Source organism: Colletotrichum chrysophilum, assembly GCF_026319265.1.
Source record: "Colletotrichum chrysophilum strain AFK26 chromosome Unknown scaffold_9, whole genome shotgun sequence".
In the NCBI taxonomy this organism is placed as follows: Eukaryota; Fungi; Ascomycota; class Sordariomycetes; order Glomerellales; family Glomerellaceae; genus Colletotrichum; species Colletotrichum chrysophilum.
Window position 1 is genome coordinate 38,670 of NW_026517296.1, and position 15,365 is coordinate 54,034.

General features: G+C 54.4%; 3 protein-coding genes across 3 annotated transcripts; 1 reads left to right on the top strand and 2 right to left on the bottom strand.

Moving 5' to 3' along the window:
• Positions 1–105: 105 nt before the first annotated feature.
• Positions 106–864, bottom strand: COL26b_001865 (uncharacterized protein; the record flags this gene model as incomplete). The annotated part of the gene is made up of 1 exon (XM_053174802.1): positions 106–864. The coding sequence occupies one exon, from the start codon at positions 862–864 to the stop codon at positions 106–108; it is 759 nt and encodes a 252-aa protein (XP_053041097.1).
• Positions 865–9,499: 8,635 nt separating this feature from the next.
• COL26b_001866 (uncharacterized protein) lies at positions 9,500–12,246 on the top strand (the record flags this gene model as incomplete). Its single annotated transcript, XM_053174803.1, has 3 exons — positions 9,500–9,661; positions 10,193–10,752; positions 10,803–12,246. The coding sequence occupies 3 exons, from the start codon at positions 9,500–9,502 to the stop codon at positions 12,244–12,246; spliced, it is 2,166 nt and encodes a 721-aa protein (XP_053041098.1).
• A 1,888-nt stretch (positions 12,247–14,134) lies between these two features.
• On the bottom strand, positions 14,135–14,677 carry COL26b_001867 (uncharacterized protein; the record flags this gene model as incomplete). Its single annotated transcript, XM_053174804.1, has 2 exons — positions 14,135–14,406; positions 14,590–14,677. 2 exons carry the CDS (start codon positions 14,675–14,677, stop codon positions 14,135–14,137), a joined length of 360 nt encoding a protein of 119 aa, XP_053041099.1.
• Positions 14,678–15,365: the final 688 nt, after the last annotated feature.

A 15,365-nucleotide genomic window follows, 5' to 3' on the forward strand; every position in this document is an offset into this window, starting at 1 on the left:
CCAATAATTATCCTACAGCCCCTCGCAGCCTTCATGAAATGCCCGGCCCATTGATGCTAAGCCGGATCACTTGCGGTGGATGAAGACGATGCGGGGTGTGGGCTTCTAAACCCTGTTGACCTTCATGTAGGTGCCGTCGCTGAGCTTCTCCCAGCGGAAGGTCGCCGTGTGGAGGACGATCTTGGGTTTCTTGAGCACATCGGCCTTCTGGTAGATACCGTCGCTGACCTTGTTCCAGCGGAAGGTCTCGCCGTGGAGAATGATCTTGGGGTTGACGAGGAACTTGACGTCCTCGGAAGGGGGGGTGCACGGTGTCACCTGGGCGATGTCGTTGGTACCAGGGGTGGCTGTGGCCGTGGTCTCGTCCTCCAGCTTGGTGGTTGACAGCTCGTCGTCAGAGTCAGACACATCGGAGCTGGGAGGGGTGAATGGGAGGGCCCACTCCTCAAGGGCCTCAAGGTACCGAGAGCGGCGCTCGGCAAGAGTACGCTGGGCCTTGGTGGTTGACAGCTCGGAGTCAGAGACGTCGGAGCTGGGAGGGGTAGTTGTGAGGGTCTCGACGGCCTCACGTGCCTTAAGGTATCGAGAGCGGCGCTTGGCAATTTTGCGCTCGAGCTTGTTGGTATTCCAGGCCTTGGTAACGCGCTGGGGATTGGTGGCGCGCAGGGTCTTGTTGTCTATTGCGCTGTTGGCATGAATTGACTTTGAAACGGGATGTGGTTCCTGGTTCCTGAGCGTACCTTGTTTTTTGGAGCCCGACTTCGTGACGATGATCTTGGGGGTTTTACGGGCAACGGTCTCGTTGCTCAGCTTGGTAGGGCTGTCACCCAACTCGAGGTCCATGGGGTCATTGACGGCGGCCATGTTGGCCGAGGTGTTTGTAGCGGCCATCATGATATGTGTGGTTGTTTGGAGTGGTTGGGTGTGTAGTGATGATGTTGTAGTAGACTTGGTTGGGTATGCAGTGTAGTTGTGCGTTCAAAAGGAGATGGTTGTCTGTTCCTGAACTGTGCCTGCGGATGTATCCAATTGGGTTTTTGTGAGGGATAGAAAGGATGAATTGACTCCTCGGTTCCTGGATTGATCGTGCTATTAAATAGGTATGTTCCTGACTGGAAAATTGTTATGCTTGCGTTTCTGAGATTCCTCTGGCATCAAGGTGGTGTTGAGAACCTATAGATGTCCTTCAAAAGGGTGCATATAACCAGCGATTGACCGAACTCAGTTCGACTGATTCACCGAAATATGTGTCACCTGGTAACTGGACTTTTCAACTTGTGAGTAGAATTCAGACGAGAGGCAGTTGATGTAAAGGTATTGGACTGAATGTGAATGGATGGTCAAGAGGTGGAAGGGCGCAACCTCGGTCGTCCGCTCTGCGACATTCACTGGTACTGTCCCAATCGCGACCTCCCGCGCCCAAACAAAGACTTTGTGATTGATCACCGCACCTTTGATCCTACACAAGGTGCTTGTCTCTAATGATAGTTTGGTATTATTACTGCAGCCTACACCTCTTTGAGTCTCAGACGAGGATTCCATTCAAGTTTCTACCCAAAGTGGCCGTTGAAACAAAGGAGCCGAAACCAAACGTCTTTCCTCAGGCTTCGATGGTCGCCTTTCTTCGTAGGTTTTCTACCACGGAGAAAGGTAGCGTGGCTATGTAGTTCCTCGAGTCACATAGTCGTGTTGTGTTTGGCGGCCTTGACCCAAATCCAAGTTGACTCTTAGTATTGAAGTCGAAAGACCGAGTAGTATAACGCGGATCTGGACGGTGTAGTACGTTTTCAAAACACAAAGTTTCAAAGACCATGGCAGCCGGTTTTACACAAGTTCAATTGTTGCGTTTCATTTACATTTCCATGGGCGGCTCTCCCCTCACTGCGCGGCTGTAGATATGTCCCAGGAACTTCTACCTGTAACCCACGACTCCAATAGTCAACATGTTTCCGAATGATAATCAACAAGAGCTCATAGAACACAACACAGAAATGGATCTATGTCGATAGAATGTGGGACATCCGGTTGGCCGACGCAGCGACTGGCGTGACCAACTCCCACTGAAGTTGCCAGACTCGACTGCATGACAGCCAAAGGCTTGGATTCACCAAGTCCAATTTAATTCAATAAGACACCGCCGGCGTGATTCACAATTAACAAATGGGACATTGCTGAATGTGACCTACCAGAGCCAGCCCCGGGTACGTCTTCAACTGACCTGTCAAATCATCGAGTCGGCACGTTCTGCAGACCCGAGGCAGGGCCGAGCTCGGGATTCGTCGCTGAATGCCAAGATATCCCTTTCTGGCAGGTTCGTCTATATCGTGTTTGAGGGATGATGGCAATGGAGCTACCCCTCATCGGCAGAATGCGGATGGATCGACGCTGGTATTGCGTCTAGGTGCATAGCTTCACAAGCAAGCTGGGGTACCATCCATTGGAGCTTGCCATTCCCCCCAGAGTCCAACAGGTAATCTTGCGGTGCCATGTTTGAACCTTGCGTTCTGGGCATGAAGCTTTGTCAAACTTGTCCCCAGCAAAGTGTTTTCCCCGCTTGAGATTGATTCATTTCTACTCATGTGAGAGAGGGGGAGCTCGAGACGCACGAAGGGTCGTACGAGAACAAACGAAGGTTCTTCGGCATGTGGTATCCGAGGAGGGGGAGGGTAGGAGTGGAAGCTGAGAGGAACTCGGTTCGAAGATTGGACAGTAACCTTCTTCTTGTCAACGGAGGCAGCGCGGGATTGGAGAGTTGCAGATCCGGCGGGTCGGGTCGAGGATTCTTCGGACGAGGATTGCTCGGGGTTGGGGTTGCGAAACATTGACGAGAGACGCGCACTCTTGCGCAGCGAGGTGTGTGTGGTGTGTGGACAGAAGAAACTTTGGGTGTACAGGAGCTGTACAGAAACTGTACAGTAGCACAAGGGGAGCTGCGGTTCGTGCAGTTGTACCTGGCATTGACCAATAAGTATCGGTGACTCACTGCAGAATTGCTGCATTGAGCGGTCTTGTTGGGAACATGTCAACCATGTGCCTCGGGGAGACCAAAACCTTCATGCCTTGGAGACGTCGGTCGCCATTGGACGTTGACATGAAGTTACCCTGACGCTACGTGGGCGCATCGCGAATAGTGATTGATGATGACCTTGGCCAGGTTCCATGTTTCTTGTGGACTGCTACGTTAGTCGAGCTTGTGGTGTTCGAGCCCGGTTGGAACCATGGCAATACACTATTCGTGGTGTGCACGTTGAGTCTAATGACTCGTTGACGCAAAACCGCCATGTCTCGAACGCTGGGCTACGTCGGATCGGATGGGGACAGAGTTGGGAGGCCCCCGTGTTGAGTGGGAGGACGAGGGACGTGGAGAGAGCGGTTGACGTAGGGGATTCCACCAGTTACGTAGCGGCGGGACGGCTGCTCCACAGCAGATGAACGGCGGGGGAGGATTGTCGCTTATTGCACGCTGGCTTCGATCTTGCGCCGTGCGTGGGGGAAACGGCGGAGTTGCAAGTTGGCAACGTCTCTGAATCATGGCGCGGGCATCTTGGTATGCTACGTCAAGCTGCGGTTCGCAGGGCCTCCCAAGTAAGCACGAGGTTGCAATCGTTGTGTCGGTACTGATACTTCCATCAGATAGCGGCCCGCAGACAGATCGCTGCAGAGACCAGACTCGCAAGTTGGGGTATCTAATCAACCCACGTCGCACGACCTTGCGCAGTTACAAGCTGCTGCTCAGCCATACCGCTAGAGGTGGTTGTGTCCGTGTAAAGCCGGACAAGTACGGGGGAAAGAGGCACAGAAGCAGCACAACGTAAGCGCTTGTTCCCGGACTGGCGTGCATCCGTTGAATCTGCAAGTGCTGAGTTGCTTTGCTACATTCGTTGGGGCTGCGCTCTTCGTGTATCCTGATCTAACCTGAACTTCGTCTCTTTGGGGCAAAATAGTTATTCAGCTTGAGAATCCTTTTCTTACCTCAGCTGCAGGCCGTGATATGGCGAAGCCGGTCAATTGGTAACCTGTAAAAAGGATTGTGTGGTATTGCAGGCATGCCGGCCGGCCGAGTAAGAACATGAACCCCGGATCTTGAAAGTTGATAGGGTAGACTATGTAGCCAATATCGCAGGGGCGCGCTTTCTTTCAAAAGCAAGCTCGTTACCACGAGCAAGGGAGGCAAAATCAGACCGAATTTGGACACGCGAGAACCAAGAGCGGGAACACGGCCAATGGTGTCTGATAGTCGCAGAGCTGAGCGCAGGTGCAGCTCGTACTCGCCTGGATGTTGCTGGCTGATGTCGATTTTTGCATTGATGGAGGCAGTAAAAACAGGGGTCGAGTACAATTGGCGGGGGCCGTCCCGAGACATTCCAGATCCTGACAATGATTTGCGGCGTATTCTTAGCCAGAACGCAGCAGATGGACTTGGTATTTCAGGTCGAGAAGGCAGCTGCGGAAAAGACTTGGGGGCGGACGGGAGGGCAGGCTGGTGCAGAGATTGCAGAACCGCCTCTTGGCTCGGCAAAGGCAATCATTTGCTGCAGGCGAGTGTGAGAAAAGCAACGGCATGAAGTGTCTCGATGTCCAGAGACGTAAGGAATCCTGTTGGTGGCAGCCAATGCCTCGTTCCAAGTTGATGTTGGTTTCTCATTTTGGTTGTCGGCTTGACTCATCCACCTTGTCAACCGAATCGACCGCCAACCCACCCCCGCGGTTTTCGCCCATGTCGACGGACGGATACCCTAGGAAAGGAATGTCCCGCTGGCGGGGTCGGTATCCCGAGAGGATCCTATCAATCGGCGGTTTCGGAGGGGAGCCGTAGCATGGCCCCCACACGACTAGGTAACCGGAGGATATCGATGATTTCCCAAGGTCCTTTTCGATGTAGTGCAAGCTGAATGGAAAGCAATGACGAAGACTCTTTCAGCTCGGGGCTGTACGTAAAATATTGGCCAGTCGGTTGCGGCTTAAAGCTCGCTCAAACAGGGCTGCGGTGGTAATTCATTGCTTCGACGGCGTGTTCGGTCCGTTCTAGAAAGTCATCTGGAACATTGGGACTCTGAACTGAAGTAAGCCTAGCCGGACTGGGACGCGGCAGAAGACCAGACCTGGGACATTTCGACTGACTGACTTAGCTTGGGACACGAGATACTTTGGCTTGGCGAAGGCACCGGTTGCGAGAGGTCGAAAAAGGAGTACCTGGGTACGCGACCATGTGTCATGGCTGCTTGGGTGGGCATGAGCTACTACCGCGTTATGCTCGCGAAGAGGAGACGAAAGGCGGGGGACGCAACGGGAGAGGAGAGGAGGGAAGTAGAGGAACAAACGGGGCGAGTCTGGTTGATGCGGGTTGACGCGGGATGAGAGGAGGGAACGGGCAGAGAAAATCAATCATGAGTGGCAACAATTGCAATTAGCAACATGGATCTATTGCTTCTCCGACTGCTATCAGGGACGGCAACGGGATGCAGTTATCAAAATGGAAGCTGCGTATTGATAACCACCTGAAAGTCGGGTAAAGGTAGGTGTAACTGGGGAAAAGGCCAGAGCAGCCCAGACCTGACCATCGACTTGCCGTTGATTTGTGGAATGCAGTCCGGGCAGGCTGTTGAGGCTGTTGAGATGGAAGGGGCATTGAAAGGCACAGGCAGGCAGGTACTCTCCATCCCCCCCTTCCCGTCTTGCCGTCAACCTCGGAGTGCTGAGCAAGGCATGCCGGGCTGACGGCACTGGACAGGGCTAAAGGCATCTGGCGCACAGGGCGGCTCCGCTGGTGCAGTGTGCAGTGTGCTGGAAGTGGAAGGAAAGGCAACCCAATTGTGGAGTTCCATATCTTTGGCCGCCGGCCGCTCTTTCCATGTCGATTCAGGCTTTTTTTGGTTGGACTCGCACATGGTATCGTCAACCTGAGGCTTGGTCCCCTTGGGTTCGAATTGGACGCCTGGATACCTACCTTGCCTTCTATTGCCTTAACAGGCACGCGGGTAGTGATATCCCCTGGCTACTTTCCTTCTTAAAACCTCTTCGCCCCAGCACCACCTGCACCAGGCACCGACCTGACGGCAGGAGCCATCTCATATCGCCGCCAGGCATCACATTTTGCCGTCCGTCAAACACTTACATCCAACCATCCTTGAGCTGCAAACCCGACTCGTTCAGGTCCCCAGCCAACCTAACAACATCGGGTCCCCTCCGTACGAACCACGAACCCTCCTCCGCCCGCGGTGCCACTTCACGATCCGCCCACCGGGGCAGCTGCACTCTCACTGGACGGTCGCATCGCAGACTCCCTGGCATATTCGGGCCTTGGGCCAAGTCCATTGCCTTCTACCGCGTTGCGCTGTCGCCTTCGCCCCACTCCCACACGACCTGCCAGCCAGCTCTACCTTACCTGACCTTACCGTCTTGCGGAACACAGTCACCAGTCCACCACCACATCAGTGACTCCAGTATTCTATTCAGCACCTCACACTCCGCCTCTCCCATTCGCCTGCACCTTGCCAAGGCATCTGGGCTCTGTCAAAATACCTGCGCTCCGTCTCAAAGTACCTACACCGCAAGCCACCCAGCACTGCTGTCCCTAGCACCGGCCAGCCAGTCCGGAGCAGCCAACACGCAACAGCGCAAGACAAGAGACTGAGGTGAGGTGGCTACGACAGGCCTCACCTGGACTCACTCGCGATTTCCCCTCTTCCCTCCACCCACCTGCATCCACTCCCACGCACACACCACCCACGACAGGGACGCACACAGTCAACACCCTCCTCACCGTCGTCAGGCAGTGGGCGGTCGCCGACTTCCACTCCATCCCACTTCCTGACTTCTCACCCCTCCTGGCTATTCGGGAAGGAAAAAAAAAGTCTCCAATTCCAACTCCAAAAAATCACAACACCCACGCACCACGCACCACCGCCGAACTGTCGCCTTCCTTCTCACTCTCAACCACCGAACACCATCTCTGCTCCCGCCGCCGATTTGCGCGACAGTCATCCACCCACACACGACTGCCGCGCAACTTCTTCGTCGACCAATCGATCCGACAACGCTGCGATATCTTGGCCTGTTTTGACGCCCACCACGGATCTGGGCCTCTGCCTCGACTAGGCCTTCCTTCTACGCTTCCACCACCATCACAGGATTCCCCGACAGCCAGCAGCAGCAGACTAGCAGCCCACCATGTCTGGCTCCGAGGGCGCACATGCAAACACGAGCACCGGTGGCTTCGACTTGTTGAAGCGGGCGACCCAGGCAATGATGATGTCAGGCCCAACCCCCAAGTGAGTGCACTTTTCCATTCCGTTACTACTTTCCGCCTTGCCTTGCCTTGCCTTGCCTTGCCTTGCTTTCCCTACACACCGATCGATGCGGATTTCGATACCTCTGTCGCACCCGCGCTCTGCTTTTCGCATCTGCCACGGCCTTTGTCCTTCAGAGTCCTCGGCCCTCCTTGCTGCGGCCGCATTGCACAGCATTTCTCGTCTTCCACAAAAAAAGAATACCCTTTCAGCCTTCTGTTCTGAAAAGCATCATCCACCAGCCCAGTGGTCTTGCCTGCCTTTGAAGTTGGCTTAGTCAATCCTAGGATGCTAGTTTGCCTCCTTCAGACCAGTCCGAGTCTGAGTTGTGACGCTCTTCGTCCGCCATTCGCTTGATATCGGCCATGCCCTTCGTTTCCTAATTGGTTCCCCTCCCCTGCCCCGTTGGTGTAACTGCTCTCCAGCTGGGGAAGTGGCATCCAACAAGGATTTCTTCATAGTGGCAGGCAGACGTCTTCGTCTCTGCAATTCTTCATTATCTGGCCCTCCGCAGTGTGCGTCATGAGGGCTTCTTTCGCAAGCTCTCTCTTATGACAGCGCGGCTGCGGTGCCTGGTCTGAAGCCGGAGTTGGTCTTGGGCCTGGAACTGGACCCTTGATAATAAGCCTCCCATCTCAAAGGCTGTCCCCTCCTTGCGGCTTGTCTTCGCGGCACACACATGCTACCCAAAAGCGTGGCGATGGAGGGGTGACTGGCGAACGAGGAGCTTTTTGGGACACGCACCACCCACTGCTACCTCCATTGCTTGTTCCCGCACCTGGAGCTTGGGAAGGACTGGAGTTCCCCATTCTGGCTAGTGCCGGTGGCATCAGACTGCCGTCAACGGCCCTTTTCAGCCTACCGCAGACGATCCCGGACAATCGTCCGAGGCTGCAAGCAAATCTGCGAGACCAGCAGGCGCATTCACGTCTTTGCTCAAGTCTGATTCTGCATTTGCGTCTCTGGTGTTGGTTGTTCCTACCGCCACGGCTCCTCGTCAAGCTAAGGTACCTTGACTATGGCATCTAGTCTGAGCCCGCCTTCTGTTCTGGTTTGCCTCTTCATGGCCCTCCCCCGCGCCCGTTCTGATTGATGGTGCCGGACAATCTTACCTGACGGCTTTGGGGGCGTCGTAGTCTGCAGTTGGCTTTCCTGTGAGGGCCATGTCGCGTGTGATATACGACGCTTCCAGGTCCCCCTCACGACCAAATACAGTCTCTTGCACATGCAAATCACCGCATTACCCCTCGTCCCAACCCTTCCCCTGCTTACCTACATGCCATGCCTACCACTTACCTCACCAACCTTTAACTGCCCTGCAGTGCGGTGCGGTGGTGCGGTGGTACCTTTACCCCATGCCGCCACGCCCACCTGAACCTTTGGTTCGGCCGCCAGTGCGGCAACAGGACCAAGAATTGCAAATAGAGGAGCCGAGACGGGGCCGCTTGTGCAAGAGCCAGTGCCAGTACCAGTGCTGCAAGAGGCTTATCATAGTTGAGGCCTGACTCGCCCAATGCCCAGCGGCAGCGGCAACGGCAGTAGCGACATTGGTCTCAGTGGCAGCTTTGTAGTGGTAACAATTTGCCTTCGTTCACCAGTCAGCATCCGGCTCCTTCTATCCTCCAACCTCTCTGCCCCTCTACTTCCCCCTCATCCGTCTTTACCCCCCCCCCCCCCTCTCTCCCCCTCCATGTCCGCGACCGCCCAGCACATTGCCCCGCCATCGTCTTCACCAAGACCCCCGGAGCAAGGCCTTGACTAGTGATCAAAGACGCTCAAGTCAACGCGACACGGGGCGTTCTCGGAACGAAAATCCACATTGCCTATTTTCCTATTCGACAACTCTCGTTTGGTCCTTTGCATCATCCCCCTCAAATCGCACTACCCGGGTAGGTATTGCGACGGCATCCTTGCGGCCACCCGCGCCGAAAAGGTCGAAAAAATTTCCCCGTCCTTTTCCGTCATAAGCAATACATGTCCAAAAACCTCTCTTATTCTCCGCTTCGTTACCATTACTTCCGAGTACCTGTCTCCAACACTGCACTTGTCCCCACCAGACCGGACATGGGCTTGGCAGCCGTCATGAGCTAGCTCCGTCCTCCAAATTTGCCTCCGCTTTTCGCTCCGTTACCCAGCGCGCTCGTCTCTTCTCTGTTGTGTTATATCCGCAACGCAGATTGCATGCTTTTGCGCTCATGCCAACGCCAACGATGATGAACCTCACTGTTGACCACCGAAACAGGGCTGCCGCTCCGGCTGACGATGATGGAGCGGATCAAATCGGCTTTGACACGCCCCGCTCCGGTGTGGCGACTCCTCAGCCCGACCTCCATGACAAACGCCTGCCGGGCATCATGAGCTACTTCGGCCAGGTTCGTACAGATTCTATTCACAATTCTGTATCTGCCCCTGTCGCGTCGGATTCTATGCGAGGGCAGTCTCTTTCCGGTCCCTCAACCGAACAAGTCGAGAAGGAAGGGACGGCCTCTCAGGTCAGCTCAGTGGTTGCTGTGCCCTGTGGCGATTCTGAACAAATATCCCCGTCATCATCACTCCCCCGTCCCGCGCCGCGAGCTCCGTCACAACACACTGCATCCAAGGCACAGGCATTGCCGGGAACTCATCAGTACCCGACTCCGCCGATATCACGAAGGTCGTCCATGGGACGTCCCACGAGAAGTCTGTCATTGTGGCACGGGGACGGACGGTCCGCTGCATCCTCATCTGCGCGACCGTTGCTCCAAAAACACCCATCAGACTTCTCATCGACCAAGTGCCGCAGCCTCACCCTCATGTCGCAACCCTCAAGCATGGTCACTACATCAGTAGTGCATGCTCATCACATATCCAATCCCAGTCTCCCCAAACCCAACATCACACCAATGTCTCCCACACATTCCCAGATCGGTTCAGCGCAGGAAACCTCTTTCCTTGACAACTCTTCCTCACTTGATCAGCTCAAGAAGCTAACACAAGTCGCGGGTATAAAGAGCGGACCACCAACCCCCACTCGAGCCCTTTCAGCTGCTCAGCCTTCTGAGGAGCGGTCGAGCTCTAAAAGAAGCAGTAATGAGACGGTTCCTCCTAGTGGTACACAAACGCCCAGAGGTTCAACCGGTGCTCAAGTGCCTGCAGCGAAGGGAAAGCTCACGATCAAGATTATTGAGGCGAAGGGCTTGAGGCGTGCCAGAGACCCTTACGTGGTCGCTGTCTTCCAGAGAAGCGAGCTTATCTCAGGAGGTCCGCGTTCTGTTGAGGAGGAAGAGGAGCATGTGAACCTGCCGCCGCCGTCCATGGGAGGTATTCCGATCCAGAGGCAAGGAAGCGACTCTGGACGGCCGGCGATGTCCATCCCCATGCGTAGCCGACAAAGCAGCAACACCAGCATTTCCGATTACAACACATTCCGCAACAAGTCCAAGCTTTTCTTCACTAGCCCCAAGTGGGACGCCGAAGCAGAATTGTAAGTTGGCATCACAATCTTTCCATCATCCCAGGACTAACCCAAGCTAGTGACGTTGTCGACTCCAACATGCTGGTGGATATTTCGGTCTATGATCACAGCGCGAATGGCGAGGAATTCCTTGGTCATGTCGACTTCCAGGCGAACAGGGACTCTAATAACCCGGTTCGTGGGTGGTACGCGCTCAAGGGACACGCCGACACGATGGCCGAGAACGCTCCGACGGGTGAAATCCATGTTGAAGCCATCTACCACCGCACGGAGAGGAAGCATTTCGGACCTGAGGACTTTCAGATTCTCAAGCTCATCGGAAAGGGAACGTTTGGGCAGGTCTACCAAGTCCGCAAGAAGGATACCGAACGGATCTACGCCATGAAGGTCCTGTCCAAGAAGGTTATCGTCCAGAAGAAAGAAGTGGCCCATACCGTCGGCGAACGTAACATTTTGGTCCGGACGGCCATGTCAGACTCACCCTTCATCGTGGGTCTGAAATTCTCCTTCCAAACACCATCGGATCTATACCTGGTGACCGACTACATGTCCGGAGGAGAGTTGTTCTGGCACTTGCAAAAGGAGGGCAGGTTCGATGAGCGAAGAGCCAAGTTCTATATCGCAGAACTTATCTTGGCCATCCAGCACTTGCACAACAACGACATCGTCTACCGAGACTTGAAGCCGGAGAACATTCTCTTGGACGCCAACGGCCACATTGCCCTCTGTGATTTCGGTCTATCCAAGGCGAATCTGACCAAGAACGACACCACCAACACGTTTTGCGGCACGACGGAGTACCTCGCCCCTGAAGTGCTCCTCGACGAGTCAGGATACACCAAGATGGTCGACTTTTGGTCTCTGGGTGTTCTTGTTTTCGAGATGTGCTGTGGATGGAGCCCCTTCTACGCGGAGGACACCCAGCAGATGTATAAGAACATCGCATTCGGCAAGGTCCGCTTCCCAAGGGACACTCTGTCGCAGGAGGGTCGCAACTTCGTCAAGGGGCTGCTCAACAGAAACCCCAAGCACCGCCTGGGTGCCACGGATGATGCTGAAGAGCTGAAGCGCCACCCATTCTTTGGCGACATTGACTGGGAGCTCCTAGCTAAGAAGCTCATCACCCCGCCATTCAAGCCGAAATTGACCTCTGCTACCGACGTGTCCTACTTCGACCCTGAGTTCACCAATGCACTGGACAACAACGGCTCTCTGAATGAGCGGGCAGCAGCCCTTTCAAGGGGCTTTGCCACATCCACGCCCCTTTCTCCATCTGTGCAGGCCAACTTCCAGGGCTTCACCTTTGTTGACGAGAGCGCCCTTGACGATCACATGCGAGATAAGAACCGATACGATGACGAAGAGATGCGCGACTCGCACCACCAGGATGACGACTGGGACGACCTGGAAGACATGAACCAAAGAGGCAACCGGATGAGTGGCATTGTCCGGACAACCACCAACGACGAGCAAATGGTTGGAGGTGGCCACTTTGACGTCTAAGGGTGTTGTTGCTTTGGTCAGCCGTTCCGTCTTTTTGGTTCTATTTTGAGGACGAGAAAAAGTTCATCACACAGCCTGTTTCCTTTGCAAACAAATGCGCGCGCGCGGGCACACACACACATACGGTCGTCATCACGAAGTCAAAAACGAACATTCATGGATTCAGTGCATAAGGGCGGTCAACTTTGCATGTGATAATTAAGGGTGTATTCGGTACATGGCGTTTTGGGCAGAGCGATGAATATTGGCGGGGGAGGGAGAACCTGGATCGGCCTTCAGAATGCTGTTTTCCAAGCTGATTGAAGCGCCTATACACACTATGCTTCTTGAGACTCTGGATACCTGGGGCAGTTTTTCAAACATTGGTGAACTATTTTCTTCATTGGCAATGTTTCTGAATCGCCCTTCCATTCCATGACGTCTTGCTCTTTCAAGCATGCATGTTTTGAGGTTCATTCCAGAGCTCTCCCCGAGGGAATTCAACGAAAATACACAACGAGGCGGTTTCTCTTGTGGCAGTCGGGGGGTTTGATGGAGGAAGAAGTGGGCGAAAGAAATTTGGGAGCCAAACCTACATGGCTCTGCTGCGTATTCCACCTGGGAAGTCTGCGTTTCTTTGCTGCTTTGACTCCGAGAAGACTCGAGAGAGATGTGCAACAGACACAATCTCAACAAAAGAAACAGAGGAAGAGAAAGAGAAAAGAGAGACTGGGAAACGGGGAAGGAAGCAATACGAAAGCGCCGTCTGTCTGTAATGAACTTAATTAGCTTAAAAAGACAGAAGAACCGTTTCCCTACTGCTTTGTGTTCGCTGGAAATCGGTAACTTGTAAAATCGATTGGATGAAGGCGAAGAACTGATGAGCATTTCCATGATCCCACGGAGCAGTAGAGCGAGAACGTTGCTTGAAGCAAGCCGTGGATGAGGTGCTACTTCTACTTCAAAGCTGATTCAGTGCCAACTTCCCAGGAAGGACGTGAGGCTTTTATGCTTTGCGAAACGACATCGGGAAATAGTGCAGGAACTCGGGAAACGATTCAGGTTAACAACGCATTGAAGTAAACAAGTTGATTGTGGATCCGTAGCGATAGATAGCGTTGGTTGTGTTTGTTGTTTTCGTTGCTAGATGGGTGTGTTTGCATTGACGGTACACTTCAGAATGACTCTTCGCAAGACGACGACTGATTATGCACACATTCGAGGGTTGTCGTATGCCCCCGATGTTTGGGCTTATTCCATGGTGGTCGAGCTGTCGGTGTTTGTGGGTGTCGACTGTCTTGTCTACGATGTTCCGGAAGATTCCGGGTCCACATGCCCTCCGGTGTGTTTTGATGTCTGGGTGAAGTGCTCAAGACGCAATTCGAGGCAGTCTTGAGGCAGACAGTCAACTCCAACGATGCAAAGATATCGGGGGCAAGGACTTGGGCAGATAGCATAGAAGAATACCAGCGCCATGTATGACGTGGACAGAAGCAAATGAGTGTATGCTGATAGCATTTCCTAGCCAGCGAGGTTCAGTTGGACAATATACACGGGATTACCACCTCCCAGCACACCTTCCCTTCGTTTTCCCCTTCCTCTCCTCTCCTCTTCGTTTCATAACGCTGTCTCACTCCTCTCTTTCTCTCGTTTCAAAACATAGCAACGCTCTCCCCGTTCCATCGGTCCGTCGGCAAGCGGCAGGTGAAAGACAATCCAAGCCTTCTTCGAGTCGCAGAGAAAAGCACTTTTTCTTGTTCATCGGGGGAAGATAGATAAAAAGAAGACGAGGAAAGTCTTTCGGGTCGGTTGACGTATAAATTTTATCGTTGGGGTGGACGTAAAAAAGTTTGATGGTCCCCTTTTATATCGGATCGAGGGTTGGTTTTATTCGTTTAAACGACAACATCTAGTGGTGAGGCTCCTCCTCGTCCTCCTCGATCATGAGCCAGTCGTGCTGGACGGGCTGGCCGCCAGCGGCGACGGCGGCGTCCTGGCCCTCAACCTCGACGGCCATGCTCTCGTACTCCTTCAGGCTGGCGGCGAGGTCGGTCTCCTCGGGGGACTTGGGGGTCTGGGGGACGGAGAAGGTCTGGACCTGGCCCTGGGCGTCGGAGTCCTTGACGGCGGCAGGCTTGTAGGCCTTGAGCTCCTTGAGGTAGAGCTCCTGGACGAAGTCGGCTGTATCGGGGTTAGCGAGGCGTGATCGACGACGACAAAGGCGGGGTGCAAGTGTGGTTGAAGAGGGCGACGACGGGGAGGTCGGTAATGGGTGATATTGTGCAATGAAGGCATCGTCCTTCGCTACTGGATTCGATGTGGGATAGTGACAGATTTCGATGTTGTTGATTGATAGTCGATAACCGATATCGTCACTCGCAGACCACTCAGCTTCGGAGCTTTGGTCTCCCTTGGCCGCATCGGCAATCCGACCAGAACCGCAACGAACCATCGTCCCGCATCTCCCCGGGGCAATTGCGACAAGACGAAGGACAGGAAAAATCGGAAAAGGGATTTACGAACCTCTCCGCGAGACCGTGGGGGCAATGAATCCCCTCATCTGGACGGCGCTGGGCCTCGCCAGCCGAGTGACAGCCGAAACGGCGCGCTGGTCATCCTCGTCAGTTTTTTCTCTTCCCACTTCCTTCCGACCGCGCGACCGCGACAACACCACCCCTCCTTGGGGCGACAGCAAAACAACATCATCAACGAGGGACAGAGGCAAAGACTCACGGTAGCTCTGGACAATTGGACGAGCATCTTGAATGTGGGTGTGGCTGGCTCAATTGGGGGAGGAGAACGACACCGGGGGGCGGATGGGGGGTGAGGACGGCAGAGGTGGTTGAGGGTTTTGTACGGTCGGGACGTAAAAAGCTGGAGAGTGAACGAGCCAGCGGCCAGCCGGTGGGACGACGCAGTGATCACCGCTGTGGTTGGGCTTTGTGGGTGCCTCAGGCCGCTTTTTTCGCTGTCTTTCTTTCCCGCCCGCTCGGTGGAAGGAGCACCTCTCTCTCCACCTGCACTGGCGGCTCGGGGAAACGAGGAGCAAGAATGGTGGGCGGTGGACTGCTATCACGTGATGCGATTCCCACCGCCAATTCATGCAGCAAAGCTGCTTTACCTGCAGCAGCAGCTGGGTT